The sequence below is a fragment of the Pararge aegeria genome, chromosome 5 (genome assembly GCF_905163445.1).
Source record: "Pararge aegeria chromosome 5, ilParAegt1.1, whole genome shotgun sequence".
In the NCBI taxonomy this organism is placed as follows: domain Eukaryota; kingdom Metazoa; phylum Arthropoda; class Insecta; order Lepidoptera; family Nymphalidae; genus Pararge; species Pararge aegeria.
In genome coordinates this window covers 5,908,497-5,934,046 of record NC_053184.1, presented here as the reverse complement: position 1 = coordinate 5,934,046, position 25,550 = coordinate 5,908,497, and the positions used below count along the sequence as shown (strand labels likewise).

Genomic DNA, 25,550 nt, shown 5'->3' with positions numbered 1-25,550 from the left:
ACTAGCTTTAGTTTTAAAATAACTATTGTAGTTATCTGTGCCATATGTGCAATTGATTTTTATACATGTGAGAAATTAAAAGAGCTCCTTTTTATACTACAAAGGGCGAAAAAAGATGAAAAATATCATTGGGAAACGATTTTTAAACTCAGTTAATCAATAAAGAATTTCAACATGAAAAGCCAAAATGTAAAAATTTCGGAAAAATCGAATGAAATTTATAAATTTCATAGTTTCGTTTGCATTGCGAGCTTTAAATCAGTAGCTCTATAACGAGCAATACGTGCAATTGATTGTAGCAGCATTTATCCAGAACAAAGCATATTATGAAATCGCATCGATTCAGTAGGTACAGTTGAAATACTAAAATATTTTATTTAACCGCTTTTGTGCTCAGTCGGAGCACGGCCACAATTCACGATAGCATTTGTTATCGTGTAGCCCTTGTTTACTAGTGCTTTAAATTATTATAGCACTTCGCACGAAAACATTGCTTTACACACTGGAATTCAGATATACGTTGCTTGTGAGTTATGATATAATATGGTTTTTCATGATTAACGTCCTAGGCCCCAACTCTGCTATTAAATTTGTTTCAGTGGTTGATCAATGATAAAAAGTATCTCATCATCATCATCATTATGGTCGCTGCCCACTGCGCCACGCACCGGCCGAGTGGCGCAGTGGGCAGCGACCCTGCTTTCTGAGTCCAAGGTCGTGGGTTCGATTCCCACAACTGGAAAATGTTTGTGTGATTAACACGAATGTTTTTCAGTGTCTGGGTGTTTATGTGTATTATATTCATAAAAAAATATTCATCAGCTATCTCAGTACCCATAACACAAGCTACGCTTACTTTGGGGCTAGATGGCGATGTGTGTATTGTCGTAATATTTTAAAAAAAAAAAAAAAATTATCATCATAATCAAACTATTACCCGTCCACTACAGCACTAGGGCTGCAATCTTACACGCTGGCCAAATGCGGATTGGTAGACTTCACACGACTTCATGTTATGGAGAACGTCGATATAAACAGTCGACTTAAAACGGCCATAAATTAGTGATATCTGCATATCGCCTTAGAAAAGTACAGAAATCCTTTGTGGGGATGGGTATATGCTTTTATAACATGATACCGAAGGTAATATTAGATCTACCTAAGATTAAACAATATATTGAAACACATTTAACAAATCGTGGTTACTACACGATTGATGAATTCCTTAACGACAAGGCTGCTTGGAAGCAGGCCACTCCGCCCTCATCTCTCACAAAACCGAAAAATTCTAATGATTGTTAAACTATGAAGTGATGTTGGAAAAGAGCAATCTACTGAGTTACTTCAAATTCAAATTCAAATTCAAATTTCAAATTCAAATTCAAATTCAAAATTCATTTATTTCAAGTAGGCCTAATATAAGCACTTTTGAAACGTCAAGTCTGTCTGTTTGTAGTGATTCTACCACCGGTTCGGAAGGCAGATTCTACCGAGAAGAAGCCGGCAAGAAACTCAGCAGTTGCTCTTTTCCAACATCAACAATTTACATTTTGTATTTTAACATTAATTTTTCTATCTTGTGAGAGCTGAAAGCGGAGCCGGATGCTTCCAAGAAACCTTATCATTAAAAAATTGATCAATTGTATAGTAACCTCGCTCTAATAAATGTGTTTTAACAAATTCTTTAAACTTGTGCATTGGCAGGTCCAAAATCACCTTAGGAATCATATTATAAAAGCGTATACTCAATCCCACAAATGATCCCTGTACCTTACGCAGACGATATGCAGATGACACTAATTTATGACCATTTCTTGTAAGTCGACTGTTTATGTCCACTTTTTGTTTATAAAGACTAATATGTTGTCTTACAAATACTATATTGTTATAAATATATTGTGAAGCTACAGTAAGTATGCCTATTTCTTTAAACTTCTCACGGAGGGATTCGCGTGATTTAAGTTTATATATTGACCGTACAGCTCTTTTCTGCAATATAAATATAGTTTCGATATCAGCTGCTTTACCCCATAACAAAACTCCATAGGACATAACACTATGAAAGTACGCAAAATAAACTAGCCTAGCTATTTCAACGTCAGTAATCTGTCTAATTTTTCTGACTGCGTAGGCAGCCGAGCTTAGTTTACCCGCTAGTGAATCTATATGGGCACCCCACTGTAGCTTATTATCCAAGGTCACGCCCAGAAAAACTGTGGAAGTCTCTATTTTTAGTGATTCACCATTTATCATTATATTTTTATCAATTTTCTTTACATTTGGTAAGATAAATTCGACACACTTTGTTTTTTTTGCATTTAAAAGTAAGTTGTTAACTGTAAACCAGTGCGACACATGCGACATAACACGGTTTACTTCGTCAGAGTTATCTTTACTCCTATCAGTCTTAAAAATTAGAGATGTATCATCTGCAAACAATACAATGTCGCATGTTCCACTGACATGGTACGGTAGATCATTTATATACACTAAAAATAGAAAAGGACCCAAAATCGAGCCTTGTGGGACACCCATTGAGGTATTTGAACCCTGAGACTTTGCATCATTTATGCAAACTCTTTGGGTTCTATTGCTGAGATAAGAGGCAACCAAATTTAGTGCAACGTTTTGGATACCATAGTGGCTTAGCTTAAGAAGCAAGGTTTTATGATCAACACAATCGAAAGCTTTAGATAGATCACAAAAAACACCCATGGCGTTCTGTGAACATTCCCAGGCATCATAAACATGTTTTATAAGTTTAGCGCCTGCGTCCGTTGTGCTACGACCTTTAGTGAAGCCATACTGCTCAGGGTATAGTAAGTTATTTACATTAAAATGATATAAGAGTTGATTTAATATAATTTTTTCAAATATCTTACTAAGAGCTGGTAAGATTGAGATAGGTCTGTAATTGTTTATATTATTTTTATTACCAGATTTAAATAGAGGAATGAGTTTACTATGTTTCATTAGGTTCGGGAAAGTACCTAAATCAACACATTCATTGAAAATTATGGCTAAAAGAGGAGCAATGACGTCAATAATTTGAGATATTACCTTTACCGACATTCCCCATATATCACCTGTTTTCTTTAATTTTAACAACTTGAAGTTTTTACTGATATCCGATGCATCTATATGTTTGAAATGAAATAAAACTTTGCACTCATTAATGTTGCCTCTTAATAAATTCTGAGCTGCAGTAGGTGAGGAATTTAGTGAATCTGTTAACAAAATAGGAACATTCTGAAAAAAGTTTTCAAAAGTACTAGCAACTTCTGTATCAGTAGTTACCATATTATTATTAATAATTAAGTGGTTAATAAGTAATTCTCAGTGGAATCTTCCGAACCGTTGTTAGAGTCACTACAAACAGACTGACTTGACGTTGCAAAAGTTTCAAACTTATAAATTAGGCCTACTTGAAATAAATGAGTTTTGAATTTTTGTTTTTTTTAATTTTGAACTCTGAGGCATGCAGGTTTCCTCAGGATGTATTCGCCGTTTAAAGCAAGTGATATTTACATTACTTTAGATAAGTTTTCCACTCTCATACAAGATAGCGTTTAAGAGGATACACTACTCGCAAGTGGGTAGGTGGGCAACATGGTGTTATCTAACTTTTAGCAAAATTAGGTATCACCATTTGAGATTCAGTCCCCTGAATTAACATAGGTTTATGTAAGTAGAGTTATTTAGTATTCGAGTGGATAAATAAATAAACATTCTTCTTCGCCATCTTGCCCCAAAGTAAGCGTAGCTTGAGTTATGGATACTAAGATGACTGATTAATAGTTTAGTTTAGATAAAAACAATCCTTGATGCGTATTATATATCAAGCTAAAATTTCAGCCCGATCGGTGCAGAACTTTTTGAGTTTTTGAAGCGTACACAAACCAACATAACATTTTTATACTTATAATAATAGGTACTCGTATACAGATAAACACCCAGCCAATGTACAACATTCATATGTGGATAAAGTTTTAACTTTTTATGAGTTTACTAAAAAACTTGTCGTGTAAGTGTCGCCTATGTGTGCATACAGTAAGTATAATATTTGACTACATCAAAATTAACAAAATTACCAAAACTAGGCATAAACTATCATAGTCATTTCATTCATCACTTTCTAAATCATTCATTCAAACAAATTGTTTACATTAATGGTGCGTAAAAGTTTATTGATATATTCACAGAATTAAGAACATCCAGAATCCTCATTCATCCATTATAGCATGCAGTGCATTTTGTCCAAAAACAAAAAAAACGCCCCCCGCACTTCACACTCATTCGCACTCGCGGAATGTTGCTATCTCACAAACTTTTCTCATTTTTCCTATTTTATGGTAAATGTTTCGAACAACTGCGTAATGGAAAAAAAGTGACTAACCGCCTGTTCGAGAAACACTACTAAAGTGGAGTGGTTTTTTATACTTCAACATTAGTCGTGTACACGGTTTCTGAGAGTTCTTAATTCTGTGGACATGTAAGTTATATTTAATAACTTATTAACTTCATAAAGTATTCAGAAATTACAAATCGAAGCGTATTATTTTATTGACGACTTTAGTCTTCGATAAGTCCTCAATGAAAAATTGATGACAAAATAAGTACTTTGTCATCAATTTTTTTTTGGAACTTATACTTACACATCATCATAACAACCGATGGTAGCTCTGCTTTGCATTAGTTTTGTTGATATTGCCCTATTAACCTTATAAAAATATTTAAAGACTGGAAATATTAGTGTACCTACTTACATTTTACCTTTATTAGGTAGTAATATTATAAATTATAAAAAGGGTGTGTTTATATTTATTTCACAATAGTGTGAAACAACAAAAATAAAGAAACTTTCATTGAAATAATTCTTTGTATAAAATAAAATAAAAATAATTAGAATAATAATAATAGGTTTATATCTCCAAAACAATTAATTTTTAATCAAGGAATTTTTTATGGTTTAGTAATTAAGTAAAAGTTTCCTAACATGTTAGTAGGCGAAATATGATAATATATAATCTGTAGGTACTTACAATGGCGGGCACATTTAGTAAACATAAAGAAGAAGAAAAGTAACCTCCCTGTTACACTTTGTTAAAAGGAAACAATGTTATAAGTGGGTATTAACTTTATACTGACTTAGTTATTGTTGCAGTAAAGCTCAACTGCAGTGTTATTCAATAGGTGAAACTGTTTGAAAATTGTATTGCGTTTTTCAATTTGTTTCGAAGACTTGATCCTTTTAAAAATGTATGTGAACAGAGTCCTATACTCTCGCAAACGAATGCCAATTTATCAAGAGCTCTGGGCGAGGGAAAGCAATTTAGAGAACCCAATAGTTCGGGAGGAATTTATAGTAAAAGCACAAACCCTCGCCAAACAAACTGCGGGACGAGTTTATTTTTCATTTATTTATTAACTAACAGATACTATGGACATCGTCCATTTGACAAAGGGTGGAAGCCTTTAGAGCAGTCCTAGTAAAAGCCATTGCAAGTTTCACAATACGAGCAAAAGTACAATATTGATTTGCAAATAACGTTTCTCGATATTATTGCTTTGAAGCTTTGTGAAATTGTGTGCAGTCGCTGTCCTACTTTTCGTATTTGGTCTCTATACTCGTACGCTTGAGACAGATGCAAGCTTGCATCTTCCTGTGAAAACCGATGTAAGCTCTGTGTCAAAGAAAATAGATACTCTGTGATTATGAAGAAATCATTATTCTTGTATATAGAACTAATGACACACGGGTTCAATGTAGATATTAATGTGTTTGGAGTTATTAATATGGTGAAGGTTTGTACCATTTTATTACTCCACTTCCTTTTTAGGTTTGATTCAGTCTAAGATATAAGCGGGCTAATCTGTTAGAGTTATGACAGATATAATACCCCTTTATGTGATTTACGACATCGCACGGCAACAATTGACGGTATGGTGGTAAGAAGAACCTTTCCCAAAGAAGGAGAAGGAGATCAAACCAAATGAATTATAAATTTTCACATTGCCCCGCCGGAGATCGAATCCGGGACCGCTACTTGATGCTTTTACAAAAGATCAATTTAAGGTAAGTTGTTTGAAGGGACTTGAAGATAATTTGGAGACACAAATAAGATTAGAGACCTCTTGTAGATCATACCTGTTTTTTATTCCATTACAAGACTGCAATCTCACCCGGTGGATGCAGTCTAAGATGGTAGCGGGCTAACATGTTAGGGAGCATGATAGTCATACCCCTAATCGGTTTCGAACACTAAAACGATTATCGGCCCGTCTTTGTCGGTAGGGTGGTAACTAGCAATATAACTGGTAATTATAAATTCTCAAAGCGCTCACCGTTGCGCCACGGAGATCTTCAAGAATACCTACTTAGCAAATTAATATTAAAAGACTCGGAAATAAAGAATTACAATTTAACTACTCTCCGTAGATGCTAGTATAGAGTATATACGAGTAAATATCATTCATGTCAAAGCAAATCCATTACAATATTGTCGAACAAATCCTACCAGTGAGGCGGCAATAAATCATAATGGCGTCCACACCCATTTCGCGCTCGTGTTGCTTCTGCGGGAACACTGTTGACATTAATCTGTTCAGATATAATATCGACTGAGAAGCTTACAAGTTCCAGAATCTAGATTGAACCAAAAATTAGAAACTGGTACTGTTTATTTATTTATTTTATTTATTATATTTGACGGCCGTTTGGCGCAGTTTGCATCGAACCTGTTTTCTGAGTCCAAGGCCGTTCCCACAACTGGAAAATGTTTGTGTGGTGAGCATTAATGTTTTTCAGTTTCTGGGTGTTGATATGTATATTCTAAGTATTTATGTATGCTGTTCATAAAAGTATTCATCAGTCATCTTGTGTAACCATAACACAAGCTACGCTTACTTTGGGGCTAGATGTCGATGTGTCCATTGTTGTAGTATATTTATTTTATTATTATTATTAATCTACTCTTTGAACGAAACGAGTCTGTCGAGTCGACTCAAGTCGACTCTGGTGGTCAGTACTTGCGCCTTAAGGATGTCCTAGACTTTGGAACAATTGGGAGCAAAATGCCGTGCAGAGGTCTCCGTAGGGCAAAATTGTAAGTGACAAATGTAAAACCTTTGAAAAGATACGTCTAAAACACCTCGACTCAAAGTGCCACAACAAAGAGATTAGGCCTAAGCCTTCCTATACATCCCTACTAATATTATAAATGTCAATGTAAGTTTCTTTGTTACGCTTTCACGCAAAAACTACTAAACCGATCCTCATGAAACTTTGTACACATATTCATGGAAGTGTTAGAAATAATATAGGATACTTTTTATTCCGACATTAAGCTTCTTTCTTGTTGGAAGAGGGGATGAGTGTTTGACGATTGTACACCATCACTCCGACAAATTATAACCGATTTCAATATTTTTTTTTGTACTATAGAGGTTACTACTATAGATATGTGTTTCATTTTGCCCAAACCGTTTTTGTAGATAGAGGACATAACTCCTCAGCGGACAGCAACAAATCCCTCATTTAAGGCTTTGCGATACTGACGACTTTAATTTTTTTTAGATCTACAACTAAATTTAATGCCACATCAAAAAACAAAATCAAACGCAGACAAAGTCGCGGGCAACAGCTAGTATTACTATAATAAAAACGGTCAACTTTACTGCAGGTCGTGGATATCGAATTTTTAAAACTAAATTAGAATACGCTAATCATATCCGTGCACACTCCAGACGATAAAGCCAAGGTGTCGCCATTGGCGGATACGTCATGAAGGACATCATCGTCATCACTCTTTGAAGCGCTGATGGCCTAGTACTTCAGACTTACTTTTGGGGTGCCGAGTTCGGATGTCCCCACTCCCCTCTGAAATGAAATATCACTTGCTTTTACGGTGGAAACCTGCATGCCTAACTTACTACTTTAGTTTTTTTTTTTTTTTTTTTATAAATAAATATACTACGACAATACACACATCGCCATCTAGCCCCAAAGTAAGCGTAGCTTGTGTTATGGGTACTGAGATAGCTGATGAATATTTTTTTATGAATACAATACACATAAATACTTATAATATACAGATGAACACCCAGAGACTGAAAAACATTCATGTTCATCACACAAAAACTCTCCAGTTGTGGGAATCGAACCCACGGCCTTGGACTCAGAAAGCAGGGTCGCTGCCCACTGCGCCACTCGGCCGTCAAAGTAACGTTAATATACTTTGTACATTTTTTCTTTTTCTGACCATGTAATTTTCTTTATGTGATATGCAAAAAATAGTGTATATATATAATGCTTAAGAGTTCTCCATAATGTTCTCATAGGCATGTGGATTCCTACGGCCTAAACCCTTCTCATTGTGGGAGATCCGTGCCCTGTAGTGGGCCGGTAATGGATTCATGTGATGATTCATGCTCTGTATTTGTACCAATACATAAAAAGAAATACTTAAAAACGTAATTTTTTAAGGGTTATGTAAGTGTATAAAGTTTTGATTAAGCGCAAGCCTTTACAAAAGTCTTATTATAGTGTGAAGGGTAACGTAAAGGATAAAAAGCTTGGGTGTAAATTATTGCTCTAACCAGTTGATGATAACAAAAAAAACACCCGGCTCAGTGTGCTGTAGTTTTCTTCAAAGCTAGGAGAGTTCCAAACGCCCTCTAGACGCGTTTGAAACCTTCCCAGCATTAGGTTTAAGTTTACGAAGGTAGTTATTACCATCACTAATATGAACGCATGAAAAGTGCCATCTTTGTGCATATTTGAATAAAGATATATTTGGCTTTGACTTTGACTTTTTGACGCAAACTCACACACGCACAATCATACACTCAATCATCGGAGACAACGATTTAAGGAGAGCACTGTCGCCTGTAATACAGGTTTTTACCTAAATCAGGGACAGTAGATTTTAAATTGCACCATTACATTTATTACATACACACCAATATAATTTGTGAGGCACGCATTTGTTTGTATAAATATTATAATAATTACTTTACATTATAAAAACTGTATGTATTCTTGTGAATAAACTATTTTATTATTATTATTTTTTATTACTTTGTGTGTTTTGAAAAATGTTTGTTTTAGACGATTTATTATATTAAAAATACGATCATGCTGAAGGTACGTGAAACACTGAATTACCGATAATAAAATATGTTCAATGAGTTGGAAATAAATAAGCATGACGCGCCGCTATTGCTCATGTTTGTATAAGCCGTGTCACGTAAAAAGAGCGCTGGCGGTCTAACTATGCACTGGAAACCTTATTTATACACGCACTTAATAGAAAGGCAAAAAAGGAAAAATCATACTTACCATAAGCACAACGCGGTGCTAATTTATTGTTTTTAAAAATAATCTTTACCTGGCACAATTGTTAGACAACAAAATATACCTTTTTGGTTTACTACGCGCTAGCTTGCGTTCTTTGCAAATTTATTTTAAAACGATGTACACGAGCTATAAACTGATTTAAGAGCAATTTGCAGATCAATTTGCGTAAACAAAACCAAAACCCATTTAACGTATGTAACATATTTTAGTGTAGCCACTTTAATGTGTTACGCGCTGCCCGCTATGGTGTATTTGTTGAATTAGACTCGCATTATCCTTATCTTGTTAAATATGACACGAACCGCAAACGCCGTTGTCAAAATATGTCAATGTTCTTTTTACCTAACGTGACCCATACATACACTGTTCTGAGCTTGCAAGGCAACGCTGACATTAATACGACTGGAAATATGACAGGGCTTACAAGCTTATTGCTACAAACAAAAAACACGTTGATTAAAAAATATGCAAATATTACAACTTTGTTAATTAATAAAACTAAATAATTAAATTTTACGAAACAGGTAACCTGGATTCATGTTAGAGCATCTTGTTCATTTAATATTTTTAATTAAAAATTTTATTACAGAATTCATGAATATTTAAATGGCTTTTTTTTTAATTACATACTGAACATTGTTGGACTTATTTTATTTCTGTTTAAGTTAAATTAAATTGCGGTTAGTAAAACTGCCATCTAGCATAAAGGTGGGAAGAGTCGGGGTCACGCGTTTCAAAGAATTTCATAAATGAAACATTCGTTCAGTTTGGAATTTTTTCATATTCCTATTGAAATATTTATGAACTTACAAGGTAATACAGAAAAACCTTAAATACATCTCGTGGTTCTCGCGTATAAGGTTACGCTGTTACGTCCACACTAACATGAGAGCGGACATAATCAAGCAGTTCAGAAAGTAACTAAATATAAACTTCTAATAATAACCATCATATGAACCTATTACCGGCGCACTACAGAGCACGGGTCGCCACCCACAATGAGATGGGTTTAGGTTGTAATCCACCACGCTAGCCCAGTGCGGATTGGTGGACTCCACACACCTTTAGGAGCATTACGGAGGACTTTCAGGCATGCAGGTTGTCCACGACGTTTTCCTTCATAGTTGAAGCTAATTATATTTTAATTGCTTAAAACGCACACAACCTTGAAAAGTTAGAGCTGCTGGGATTCGAACTCGACCCACCGATAGTTATGCCGAAGTCCTAACCACTGAGCTATCACCACTTCAATATTTTTAATTGCTATGAAAATATAAATAAATTTTCTTGTACAGAAACAAGGTTGATTCTCGTAGTGCTCTCATGTTTCCGATAGCATCGTCACTCTGTCTCCAGCGCATTAACATTAGCGCGGGAGAAAGTCAAACGAAGTCAGACGATTCGCAGTATTACCTCAACGTTCCATAGTATGGATTTTTTCTCTTATTGAAGTTTTTGAAAGAAAGAAAAACTTTTATTTGGGTATACACACAATGAAATTAAAATAAAACTTATAGTCTACACAACAATTATAAGTACCGTGAGATCCCAAAATGGTCTTCACTCAGCATGTTTGCTTTGTCTGTGTCTGACCCAGTGCTGATCTTCCGTCAAGCCAGACGTGAAGTTTGTTTGTTTGGTATTTATGAGCTTACTAGGTTATACAAAATAATAATAATAAAATATACTCCGACAATACACACATCGCCATCTAGTCCCAAAGTAAGCGTAGCTTGTGCTATGGGTACTAAGATGACTGATGAATATTTCTATGAATAATATATATAAATATTTAGAATATACATATATACACCCAGACATTGAAAAACATTCATTCTCATCACACGAACATTTTCCAATAGTGGGAATCGAGGCCGTGGGTTCGATTCCCACTCGGACTCAGAAAGCAGGGTCGCTGCAAACTGCGCCAATCTGCCGTAAAAATACAAGCCCGCATGCTTCTCATGGTCACGCACAGAAGTGAAACTTTATAGAATCTTCGGTCACTTTGAGCTACTAGTTTATATTGCTATTAAAATATTCATTGATGTAAGGAAGCAAGCTTGCGAGCTCCTCATGGTCTTGTCTTACGACACGTAGTCACCACGACACTAACAAAAGCGCGAAAACAGTTGAGGCGTCATCGTCACACGGTTGACAGAAGTGAAACTTCATAGAAAGTAGGGTAAGTTTTTAGATATTTTATATTGCTATTAAAATATTAATGGATTGACTAGTAAATAAACAAGCTTGCGAGCTTCTCATTCTCTTTTCTTATTTTGGAAGACACTGTTAAAAGGGTGGTGAGAATTGGAGCCATCTGCGTCAGTCGCGTGTTCACACTCAACCTGAATGTGAACACGCGACCGAAATATAACTTAATAGAAACTTCAATCAGTTTTCACATCTTTTATTTTGCTATTGAAATATTCTTTGTCTGGATGGTTCTCTCATGTTTACTGCTTTGAATAGCTTAACGTCACGCTGACACTAACATGAGTGCGGGAACAGTCAGAGCACTATGTTGTATACTTCACCGATCGCTATTGTCATAAACATACCAATATATTCTATCTATATATGCTATCTATGGAACTATCTTCTTTGAGTTACGTCGTTTTTGTAGTAAATATTAATTCATTTGATAGCGCAATATATTAACGTCTCTACTCAAGGAAAATAGTATTAGGTGTACGTTCGACTACTTTGAAACCCATTCGGGCTCCTTATTCAGGAACCCGTTCACTTGATGAAGCATGAAAAAATCCGGAAGAGTTTGTTTATTGTAATGTCAGTAAATTTAATTTACTAATTCGCATAGAAATAAAAGTTAAGACAGAGTAACTAAACAGGATATTTTATTAGATCAAGTTCAAATAAATGAAATATAAAGTATATAAATTTAAAGAACGACTTTTAATATCGTGTTCATTATTCTAATAAATAAAACCCACCCTTTGATAAAACCCAATAACACCATATTGAGGAATTCGTACATCTTGGATTTAAAAATTTGTTATAGTGACACACACAGATCCGCAAAACTTATCACACCCAGTCATGTTTTGCACCATTGGATAAAAAGTAAACAACTCAGTTAAATCATTCTTAAACATTGCAGTTTAATATTAAAAATATTAAACTATATCAGTTCAGTTTCTCTGCTGTGAACAAAGTACATAAAACATGTACAACTTCTTAAAATATTCTTTAGAAAAGAAACACAATGAAATTTATTACGTCCTTACGTACTCAGTCTCAATGCAATGTTATATACATAGAATCGAGATGGAAATCAAAGTAAAAGTTCTAGTCGCATTTCGTTTTCAATTCAATAAGTTTTGTAGCTGGTGACAGACGCTCGTAGCAGAATTCCGAAGCTAGGTTCATAGAATTTATGATACTCCAATACAGTTCATAATAGACATATCGAAAATTCATTCGATAACGCAGATGACACTGCAGGAGACCGCGGCACGGCGTTCCGAACGTCAAGCAATGTCAATTTGGTGAATTTGAGAAGCGAAACGTAGCAGAAAGGGTGATAAAATACACCCGCCCCGGCAATATTCTGACTCGATCAAGATGAATATTGTACAGAATTTATAGCAAGACCAACCAGTCTTGTCAGTTTTCACACGATTCTACTATAACGATTAATGAGGTAGACTGAAACATCGTCATTCTCCACTTTAGAACCATTGTTATTCTCATTTTTAAAGTTATACTTCTTTTGGCGCGTTAGGGAAAAATAGTGAGACTAAATATTTACGATGCGCACGGCTACCGTCACAAAAAACCGACACCATGAAGTTAGTCAACATTTTAGTTTTTCTAAAGAAGGTTTGACAGTTGCCTTTCAATAATTCAAACAATACCTTTTTTCTATTGTTAGTGTCGTCTTTTTTAAATAAATTTTATTTAACTAGACAATGCGTTATAATAAAACTTTCAATGTATTTAATACCTTTTTTCTATTTTTAGTGTTTAGTGTTTTTCTACAAACGTAGAATACAATTATTGAGAAGATGTTTATCTTGTTATGCCAAAGTATAACTTCTAACGCGTGTACATAAGTACACGCGTTTTTCTCTTTTATTTCACCACTACTAATTAGCCCTTGTCTGCAATCTAACCTGATGGTAAGTGCATCACCTACCACCAGCCTAAAATGTTTTTTTGTTTTTTTTATTCCATGTAATTTCCATTTAATACATGTTAGCTCTTGGCTGCCTTCTTGCTGGTAAGTAATGATGCATTCTAAGATGGTAACGATATACCCACACCCCTAATAGGTTTGTACTTGAGATGGTACCGGAACGTTAAATAGATTGGCGGCCATCCCTTTATCGGTAGGGTGGTAGGTTAGGTTAGGTTAGGTCGAAGCCTCCCACCACACTCCCAGTGGCGTGCACAGAGGGTACACACAGGGTATGCAGATGATATAAAATGAAGAAAATCTCCAGTACGAGTTATAAAAAACCTAAAGATAGGCATTGTAAGAGTAATAAAAAACCTACCCTTAAGTATTTATAACTCGTACTGGAGATTTTCTTCATTTTATATCATCTGCATACCCTGTGCATACCCTCTGTGCCCTGTGTGGAATTTATAATTTCACGAAAATTCAGAAATTATAAATTCCCAAATTGACCCGGCCGGTAATCGATGTCGGGACCTCCCACTTAAAACCATAGCCCACCGCTGCGCCATGGAGGTCGCCAAGTGTTATATAGCGTAGAGCGTGCGTGAATAGGCTGAAGATGAGTCTGTATTACGCCGAGTCAGATAACACACAGCTAAACAAAAGAGATTATCTAAACGATAACAAAAACCGAGGCAATCCGCTATTTGTACGAGAGCCGATGTTATCGATGCCAGACCCAATACCGCGAGCATTGGCTCTACTAAAACTACAATTCAACGATGACGGTGCAGTTTTGTATATTATTAATTGCAACGTGAACTCTACGACGTAATATTTTTTTTTTCCACTACAAGTTTACCCTTGATTGCAATCTCACCTGGGGGTGTCATGATGCAGTCTACAACGGTAACGGGCTAACCTGTTCGGGGTATATAAAACTGAGACCCTTTTTTTTTTTGTTTACGGGGGGAAATCTTCGAAGATACCCGACCTCAGGGAAGTTCGGGTTATGTAGGATTTTTATCCACTAAAACCTCCTGGGTGGCAATCCTCGGCACATATCTGGATCTCCTAAGAACCTCACTCGTACAACGCATCTAGAGCTCTTCCCAGGAGAAAATATTCCCCCAAAACTCATACCCCTGATCGGTTTGTAAGTGACATGGTACCGGAACGTTAAAAAGCTTTGTTTTATAAATTCCAAATTGGTTTGATTGCTGGCGGGATTGCCGGCAATCAAATATGGCAAATATGAATTTATAGTTATCAAAAGGTTGGATTTTTATCCACTTTATAAAATTACTGTAACACCCACGTTATTCTAGAAATGTACCCGTGAATACTCTTTAGACAGTTACTTTGAGCTGCTTTATCAACAGCCTTTTCTTCCGCTCCAGAGCATGGTACCAGATTAGCAAAATAACAGATTCAGTAAGAAACAAAACTAATTCCTCATCTCCAACATTATGTCTATGAGCCATTTGAATAGTACATGTATCAACGTATATAAATACAGGAGAAATTATTGCGCGACGTGATATTCTACTAAACACAATTATTATAATGGCACAGCATACGCATATCAGTAAAACAACGGAGATAAGTCATTAACAATTAAACAGGCAACGTTCCAACAAACAACAATTACACAAAATGTACAAAGCAAATATAGTTTTAATGCAAGCCAGAAGCCACCAGACCGTGACACGGCGAACAATAATGTACTTCCTACTGTACTCTACTCGGCAGATGTATATAAGCCTCTACAGACGAGCCAATTTATCCTGCCAACTTACGTTCCAACCTGTAAGTTATGACTAGATCTGAAAACATCCCTTCATTTCCATGAAATTTAACTGATTTCAATCTTAGTCAGCTATTACGGTTTATTTTTAATTTCCATCGATAAATTTTATATATGCTGGTCTAAAATTTTGAATACTATATTTATGTAAAATATAATAAAGATACTGGACCTTTAAAAATTGGACATGGAAATACCAAATTCATACCGCGATATAACAACCGGACTTACTCACTATTTATACTACCCAGCACAATTAAACAAAGAGATTGTAGCAGAGCGTGGTCACGTGAACGTGACGTACGAACATCCGACAAAACGTTCACATACCAAAAGCACAAATACCAAGTTTTATGGTTATAACTTGAAAAATTGTAGACTTTCATGGAAACTCTTTTCCTCAGCTTAACCCCTAAAAAACCCAGCTCACCTCTAGGGTGTTCAAGGAACATTCTCAAGTCAGGAAAAATCTTTTTATAGTCTAATATACTATGTAAGGGAAAAATATTGCAACAAATCGCGGTAGATAGTAAATTACATTAAAATTGAGTAGGATTCCCAAGAACTAAGATGGCAACTTCAAGGTTGATGAAAGAAGATAAACTTTCTATGCTACCATTTATTTTAATTACACATTGTTAAGCTACATGCTACAATTAATTTGTTTCGTTTTGCACAGAACGTGGTCATTTTCATGATCTAAGTAATTTTTCAATAAAGCTAATTTTCAATTGTATTGGTATTATTATTAACTATTTCTAACTAGGTTGGAACATAAAGTGATGTTGGATGTCGTGACCGTCTGTAGAGAGGCTTGCTTTACTCGTAAAATAGTATAGTATTGCCAAAGCAAGTTGATACCGCAAGTAGTATTATGTCGAAATGTATTTTCAACGAACATAAACATCGGTTGACTGCTTTTCAATGATAATAACTCAACTGAATGAACCGGGTAGCCGTTTTCGACTTCAAAACCTCAATAATATTAGTTTCAGTACAAAATAAAATGGCTAAGAGTTTCGGCCTAGAAAATGTATCGCGATTGAAAATAAAGGAAAGAAAACACAGTTTGTTAGCAAACATTTAGTTTTGTTTTTGAGGACAAATTAACGTCTAGTTGTAATCGTTTTCATCGTCATCGTCATTATTATAATGATTAGTACTATCAGACATTTATTTTCTCAGAAGAAATTGACTAACAAAAAAACCGACTAACCAACTTGCAAGTTCAGAAGTTATATTTGCCACAATCGGATAATCTGTAAAGCTCTCTATAGGTATTGGATAGAAGCAGGCGTTACTTTGCGGTTGCTTTTGCTTTAGTGTTATGCTCCGGTTTGAGCATCCTCAGGAGATGTTGACTTAACAATAAATAGTTATTACAATAATAATTGTTGTAACAATTACGTTGCAGTTTACGTTTACGAAAAGTATACGGATTTTATTAGATTCCCCTGCTGTTCGCAGAGTATAGCAATATATAGCTCTATAGGTAACAATGGTTATATTTTTAAGTCCCCGAGAACGTTACCCTGGTCTTTCGGAATTGAAAGTATGTCCGTCTCCGTAATGCACGCAATTTCATCAAGATCGGTGCAGTGGTTGAGCCGAATATAAAGAAACAAACCAATAGACACACGTTCACATCTAAAATAATTGAAAGGACACCTACGAGTACCTCTTGCAAGAGTTAGCTGTGAAATAACTTGTAACTCTCGAAAATTGCTGTTGTCATTCTTTAGAATTTCGTCCGTCCACCAGACCATGTTGTTTTTGATCCTAAAGCCATAAAATTTATATATACCCTTGAGTATTTAAGGATTAAATTTCTAAAAAAGTTGGAATCTGATATCGAACGAACATTTTAATGTGGAATAGATATCATAGTTCCATAGGAAATCGTGATAGCCTGGTGGTTACGTCGGCTTCGCTTTCAGGAGGACTGTGTTCGATCCCCGGCACGTATTGTATGTACTGTTGTGGCGCCGTGGCCGGTTATAATGATGATAAGAAACCAGAAATTTTAAGATGGTGAAGTTTCGGTTGCTCATTTCTGCATAATAAACATGACGATTCATTCAAATTATATTATTGAGTAACAACTTTTTCGTGTATAATTTCATCTAAATTTTAACCGTTTACGCAGCGCACGCAGCGGGAGCTCTCAAAAAGAAAATAACCTCCGATTTTGGAAAATTAATTAATTGGTCTTAGCGAATATAAGCTAGCTAAATTTAAATGGAAAAATAAAAATTTCGATAAATGGAATATCTAACACTGAAAAATTTTTTCAAGTTGGACTAGTAGTTCCTGAGATCATCGCGTTCAAGTAAACAAGAACACAAACTCTTCATACATTAGCTTCAACATTGGCTTATACATTAGTAGCTTTATAAATTAGTATAAGATTAATAAATATACAACTAAACAAGTAATTAGAAGTACGTACTACACAGTACATATAATAAAAAATTATTTAGCATTACTCATTTTTTTCTATTCCCGCGCACGAAAGCTTTAGCAAACGTAAGCTTTATTAGGTGGGAGCTTCATTTTAATTTTAATACGTCTAGCCAACATAAAAAGAAGATGAGTTTTTACTTTTTAAGAATGTTTAGTTTTATTCGAACTTAGGCTACTTCTTATTATTTTGAGCCACCAAGGATTTTAATTTGCACAGCGTCCATCTGTCTGTCCGCACGCCAGTGCAAGAGACAAAGTTATAAAACCAAATTGCGGTCTAAAAAGTTGAAACTTTATACAACCAATTTTGTTCATATTAAGAATTTTTTCACCTAAACTATAATTATCAATATATAATGCACGTTACGTTACGTTATATATTTGCACGTTAGTAGGTTAACAGGTAGAAAATGCCTAAAATTAGGTCCATCCAAGTAAGCCGGTTTGTGGATGTGCAATGATGAGAAGAAAGAACACCTTCTAACAGATCAGCAGCAGTAGCACCGATTAACGTACGCAATAAACACATACGCACACACATACACGTGTTAATGATATTTTAAGTCTAACTATTAGTTAGGGTAAGTGGGCTTGATACTTTTTATAGGCGGTGTGAAAGGATAGTTCCAAAAGGGTCACCCTTATGGAACTAGCCGGTAAAAGAACGAATGAATTTTCAAATGTAATTTAATGAAGTTGACAATCATCAATCAATAAAAATAATATTATACTACGACAATACACACATCGCCATCTAGCACCAAAGTAAGCGTAGCTTGTGTTATTGGTACTAAGATAGCTGATGAATATTTTTAGGAATATAATACAAATAAATACTTATAATATACAGATACAGATAAACACCCAGACACTGAAAAATATTAATGTTCACCACACAAACATATTCCCAGTTGTGGGAATCGAACCCACCTTCTTGGACGCAGAAAGCAGGGTCGCTGCCCACTGCGCCAACCAGCTGTCAAATCATCAATCAATATCTACCTACTACCGGTAAAGCTACTACTACTACTTTGAAAATATTATGGAAAACTCTCAGGCATCCTTACATAACATTGTTTTCCTTCACCGGCAAAGCAAGTAATATTTAATTACTGACTGACTGAACTTCGATAAATTTGCGATGCGCATCGGAACCAAACTTGGTCCGAAAGCGATGCCAAAGTCATTCGGCCATCACCTGCTCCAAAGTCGCGAGTACAAAGCAAAATTGTTGTACACTTTGTATCGGTCCGCTATAAAGAATTACTGGTACATTTAACCCGTTTCACTTATGAGGCCAAAGGATTCAAAGCCTTTATTTTCGGAAGTGCCTTTTGCTCTATGAATATACAAGGCACGCGCTCGGCGTTCTGGCATGGCTACTTATTTTTAGGCACTTTATATATTGTAAAATGTTGCTGAATTTCATTTGGTCTGCGCTACACTGGTGAATTTACTGCGGTTTATATTATCTTTGGTTGTATACGACCAGGACTAAGCTTTGTAAATTGAATTAGGAGTAGCAAAGTAAAATAACAATTTTATACCTTCAAGCATTAAACTTTTCTTAAAACTGGGACATTTTTGTAAAAAGTGCGTTTGTAATAAACACGGGTCGTAGAGTTCTTTTCTAGTTTTGGACACTGTTATGTCGCTAATTATGTACCTACCAACTACTGTGTTACTGTTTTTTTTTTCTAATTAACTTGGCGGTAAGAGCTCTGGGCACTTTTAAAATCAGTTTGAGCTTCAAAAAATAGATGGAAAAATCCCTTTATGGAGCACTGGGTTGGGACACATGCACCAAGTCTCAAGAGGGTACTTACTACCTTAAATAGGAGATATATTTAGCCAATTTTAATTAGAAAGAAAGAAAGAAAAAATTTTTTTTTTACATTGCGCCACACATTACAATATTCACGACACAACATATGTTATGTGTGGCACAACCTAGAAAAAAGGTGCCAGCTCAGCATTGTGCTGCATGCGCCAGTCGGTGCATACAGCGCTGATTTTCAGTTGGCACCTTGTACCAGGTAACACCACGGAAATACGTATCCACTGACCACATTTTAATATTTTAATTTAATAATAAACTAAGCAAAAGTTATATAAGTAACAAAAATCATTCGAAAAAAAAAACAAAAATTAAAAAAATACAACGAATACTACTAAACTAATTAAATAAATCCACGACTATAATAATAATAAATTAAAACTAACATATCCCTATCCCTGTCCCTACTAATATTATAAATGTCAATGTAAGTTTGTTTGTTCACGCGAAAACTACTTAACCGATCCTCATGAAACTTCTACACATATTCTTGGAAGTGGTAGAAGTAATATAGGATACTTTTTATTCCGATATTAGGCTCGGTTCCTTTGGGAGAGGGGATGAAATTGTTTGACGATTTTACACCATTACTCCGATATGTGTTTAATTTTGCCCAAACTGTGCTTGGAGATTGAGGACAGAACTCTTCAGCGGACAGCAGCAAACCCCTCATTTAAGGCTTAGCGATAATACTTTAATTTTTTTTACGAACTACAACTAAATTTAATGCCACATCAAAAAACAAAATCTAATAAATATTTATATAAACTTGAAAATAAAGACGTACATATATCAAAAACTAATTAAAACACACAGTGTAAAAGGTAGATACATAATTTAATCGAACTACAGCTATATATATAATAATAAATTAGTAAGTAATAAAGTAAAGTTTACAGACTGTCTCTGGAGAAAAGATGACTCCGCCACATGTTCTTGGAATTCCACATGTTTGGGTAATAAATATTGTTTAATAAACTTACTTTTAAAGTTCTTGATTGGCGGAGGAATATTATTCCAACATTTCGTGGCGGAGTACGTGAACGAGCCCCTAAGCGCAGCAGTACGATGAAGTGGGATGCGAAGCTGGTTGCGACTGCTTCGAAGCTTCCTTTCATCGTCACTAACCCAATTTAGTTTATTTATTAAATACAAAGGCTAACACGGGAACGAAGCTTATATAGTTGCTTTTCAGAACTAAAATTGTTACAAACAAGAAATGAATTTATAATCTTATTGCGATCAAAAGCTATGGAATTTAATCCGAAATTAACGTTATTATTATTTTTAAAGTCACGTAAATAAGTTGAACTTTACTACGTTTCGTTATATACAGTGTTTCAAGACTCAAAAAGGGCTCTACGTTTGAGAGCGTACAAATCATGCTAATTGTTGCTTCCGCTTTTCATCGTAGAGCGAAGATCCTGGCAATTATAACTGCTCGTACAATAAACATATTCTGACGGCCTACAAATAGCATACGCTGCAATAATGGCCAGTTCACATGATTCCAGTCTTCGAGTTATATTGCCTTACGTATAAGGGACATTATTTAAAACTGGAAAGCGTATTTTCATCATTACGTTAGCGTTATGCATGAACAATTTATCCCAGATTTCTAAATGTAACATCATAGGACGGCTTAGAGTAATTTTGACAATAATTGCTATTTGCTTGTGTGCTTTAGGCAAATGTTTGTGCCAGTCCTTGCTTTGTGTTATCAACATGCAAGCATTGTTAGCTAGTAGACGTCAAAAATATAACTTTCGTATTAAGAAATAAAGAATAATATAATAAATGTGTTAGCACTTATTTACTTTATTCTACTTCCTTATAAAAGAAGTCTCGCTATTTTAATAGGATCTGCTTAAGAAGACCGTTATGAAGACTTTTAGACGACCTGCAACTGCCACGTTGCAGGTCGGCTTCGAATTAGTTCGTTCGTCGCAATTGCTTGGGTGTTTTAGGCAAATGTTTTTCCACCCCAGGCATTGTATACGACCCTTGTTAGTATTGGTTAACGTATAAATGTAGGTATCCCTCATAGATTTAATTAAAAAGTGGCCCGCTATTTAGATATAATCGAGAGAGACTGTCGAGACAGTCGAGAGACTGGGTTAGATGTTACTCTGAAAATGTGAACTTGTCTTAAAGACGTTTAGAGTTTGCCACAAACAATTTTATTTGTTTCTTAGTGTTAGAACCGCAAATGTTTCTACTACCCCAGGCATTATAACGAGCCTTGTTAGTATAAGTGAACGTAAAAATATAGGTATCCCTTATATATTTTATTAAAATACCCATGCTAGGCATGCTAACGTATACTACATAAGATTGCTGGACTTTTTAAATGTTACTCGGAAAATGTGAACTTGTCTAATAGACGTTTAGCGTTTGGCACAAACAAGTTTCCGTCTTACTAACTGTTACTTCGCAGGGCGGCGTCGAGTTAGTTCGATTGCGCGCAGTAATTGCTTGTGTACTTTAGGCAAATGTTTGTGCCACCCCAGGCATTGTATTCACTCTGCAGATCATGCGAGCCTTGTTAGCATTAAGTGAACGTATAAATATACCCCCTCGTATGTTTCATTAGAATAACTATGTTAGCAATAGTCTACTGTGTTCTTTATCTTAACATTGTTTTTGTTAAAACACAGTTTGCTCTCTTAAAGTAACATGTGATGTTACATCATTATCTCGCTACGCTGCTACCTCCAGCTTATCTCCAGCGGCTCCCAGCTACTCGCCTGATGTCATCTGTCCACCTCGTTGGGGGCCGACCTACGCTGCGTACCGGTGCGGGGTCGCCATTCCAGCACCTTAAGACCCCAACGTCCATAGGTTCTCCGAGCTATGTGCCCAGCCCATTGCCACTTCAGCTTCGCGACTCGCTGAGTTATGTCGGTAACTCTAGTATTTCTATAGATCTCCTCATTTCTGATTTGGTCACGCGATCAGTCTAGCCCTGCGATGACCAACCCGCCTGCCCAGCGTGGTCATTACCGGGCAAATCTTTGTATAGATTGTAACACAGCTTACCACCAGATAAATTTGCAGACGACATAAGTCGTAGTTAAAAAAAAGAAACTGCCCCATCAATAGAAATATTGTGTGATATTTTATAACGCTGACTATGATATGTGATCTGAATTGTCATACCGTGAGTTATGACAAGTAATATTTCTTAACACTACCATATTTCCCCTTGACTAATGCCATCGTTTACGACAGCCACCTGACATGGAATTTCATTTAAAGAAGCACAATAACCCTCGCCTGCTAATTTTCTACGCCTATAAGTCATGTTTATGGGACGGTGACATTTTTGCACATAAAGTTCCCTCATAAAACTGATTTATTTTGGACTTTGCATAGCTTTGTATGGGATTGTGAGCCGGTCGTATATTTCATATCCAAATAGACGCTCTTTATCTTTACACGCATAGTTCTCGTTAAAATGTAAGTTTCATTTTTATTGCTACTATTACAGCTTTTAGGTTATAGGTTATATATAATAGAGCTTGGGTAAGTAGCATAAAATACGCATCACAGTCTTTTTTAAGTAAAAATGTGACGGAAAATATCGTGAGGAAACCTGCATGTCTGAAAGTTCTCTTCCATGTTCTCGAAGTCGTGTGAAGTCCACCAATCCGTACTGGGCCAGCACGGTGGACTACGGCCTTAACCATTCTCATTGCAGCAGGAGATCTGGGCCTTGTAGTTGTCTGGTAATGGGTTGATATGATGATGATGATGATGCTATAAAGGAGGCGTTTCCCGTTTCATCCCATCTTTCTTCTTTACGGTCTTCCTACCCTGATCAAGAACTGTGCACTATGTTATGCAGGGAGTTCCAAATTCCATAGTCCAGCGAATCCCGACGACACGCTCAATGAAGTATTACCTCTGGTCTCTTAATTTTAGGTCTCAAATTTGTAGTAGTTTTGGTTTAAGGTATAGGTCGTGTAATATATATATATAAATTCTATTCAGCTCAGTGTTCAATGCTAAAGGCCGTTTCAAAACCTCCTTTTTCATTAAAGCTTTTTATTTCGAGTGCTAGTTTCTTCTTATATTAAAGTGAAACTTTTATTTCATCGTCTCAGAAATTTTCGACTGTGTGTTGCATGTCGCGTGACGGCCGGCCGCGGAGTAGGAATAAAGTGTAATAAAGTTTGTATAGACTATCACTCATTGGTGCCAGTGCACAAATGAATAATTGAAAAACGGATCAAATGTGTTTATCATCTTGTAATTTTTAAGTATTATGTATGTCGTACTCTAAGATACAGAGTTCATTGAAAAATTTTCATTTACATTTCCAAGTATAAAATTAAGACTGATAAAACGATTTAACCCTTATTATATACCCTTAATGGAATATTATTCCGATATTTTTTATTTAAATATCTATAATTTGTACATACTTTACACTAAAACACCGTCTGCCAAACTAAATTACAGTTTGTCGGCAGTAGCTCCGTGGATTTTTACACATTATGTACAGAGCTTAATTTTATATGTATGTTATTAATCTTAATCAGTTTCCGGACCTGCTTTTTTTGCGACACAAATTCTATATTTTGCAGTGTAGGGTTGCCATTCCAGCAGCGCAAGACCCTCAAGGTCCATCGGTTATCCCTAGGTTATCGGCTTTTTTTTGAGTTTAGCTTTGCAACTCGTTGAGCTATGTGGGAAACCGTGGTTCTTCTCATTTCGGCCTTCACGTAGAGCTATTCCGGTCGTATCACATCTAGCTCTCTCCATCACCCGCTAAATGACGTTTTTATAACTGAGTAATTTGTTGGTTTACAGGAGCAATCGCACAAATCGTACCGTCCGCTGACGGTGCTGACGTTCAGATGGAACTACGCGGTGCACGGGCTACAGCCAGCGGGTTATCACCTGGTGAATTTACTGCTACACGCCCTCGTCTCATTACTGTACTACAGGTATGCCCACATTATTTGTCTCCTCAACTGATATTTATAAAGTGAATATTGGATAGCAGCAGGCGTTACTTCGAGGATTTTTTATGTCCCTACTTAATATTATAAATGTCAATGTAAGTTTGTTTGTTACGCTTTCACGCAAAAACTAATTAACCGATCCTCCGAAGTATTAGAAGTAATATAGGATACTTTATTATCCCAAAATTAAGGAAGCTCCCAAAGCTTCGGTTTGGAAGAGGGGATGAAAGTGTTTGCAGATTTTACACCATAACTCCGACAAATTATAAACGATTAAAATAATTATTTGTACTATAGAGAATTATGCCAAAACTTTGTTCAGATCTGATGAATGTAGTTGGAGATAGAGGACAGAACTCCTCAGCGGACAGAAGCAAGCCCCTCGTTTAACGCTTAGCGATACTGAATACTTCAATGCTAATTTAATGACACATCAAAAAACAAAATCAAACGCAGACGAAGTCGCGGGCAACAGGTAGTATACTATAAAATTTAAGCTTAATTTGACATACTCCACGAAAAGCAGGAGAAAAAGAAAATTAAATTGAAAAAGTTTATTTGAACATCAACATTACAACTTATTTGTTACATAGATTAGGTAAAATATTGTTATAAGTCATGACATAACAAATCGCTAGCGAGCACACTAAGCTAAGCTTCAAAGCTGAGGAGAGTTTGTACGGTGTAAAATATTACAGAGGAACTCTTAAACTACTCAAAGACAATGTTGTGCCCATTATAAGTCTTATAATGGCTGCGATTAAGCTGCCAAGGTGATTCGACTATATGTCAAAGGCCGCAGCCTTTCTCAAACTGTCTCATAAATTTACAAACTCTAAAGATCAATAAAGTCTAAGCATAGACATACAAGCTTTGAATAACCACGTACTAAATAATTTAAACCCACTCTAAACCGTTTAGTTCTGGATCGTCTGTAATACGAAACAATTAAGCTTTTGTCTATCTTGAGC

The 25,550-nt window shown here is 35.7% G+C and overlaps 1 protein-coding gene across 1 annotated transcript in view; it reads left to right on the top strand.

The window, feature by feature from the left end:
* The window catches only part of LOC120623644 (protein O-mannosyl-transferase Tmtc3), a 317,835-nt gene that overhangs the window by 226,777 nt on the left and 65,508 nt on the right, over positions 1–25,550 (top strand). Inside the window, exon 2 of the mRNA XM_039889765.1 lies at positions 24,425–24,561. Coding sequence (XP_039745699.1) covers positions 24,425–24,561 — 137 coding nt within the window. The remainder of the gene's footprint in view (positions 1–24,424; positions 24,562–25,550) is intronic.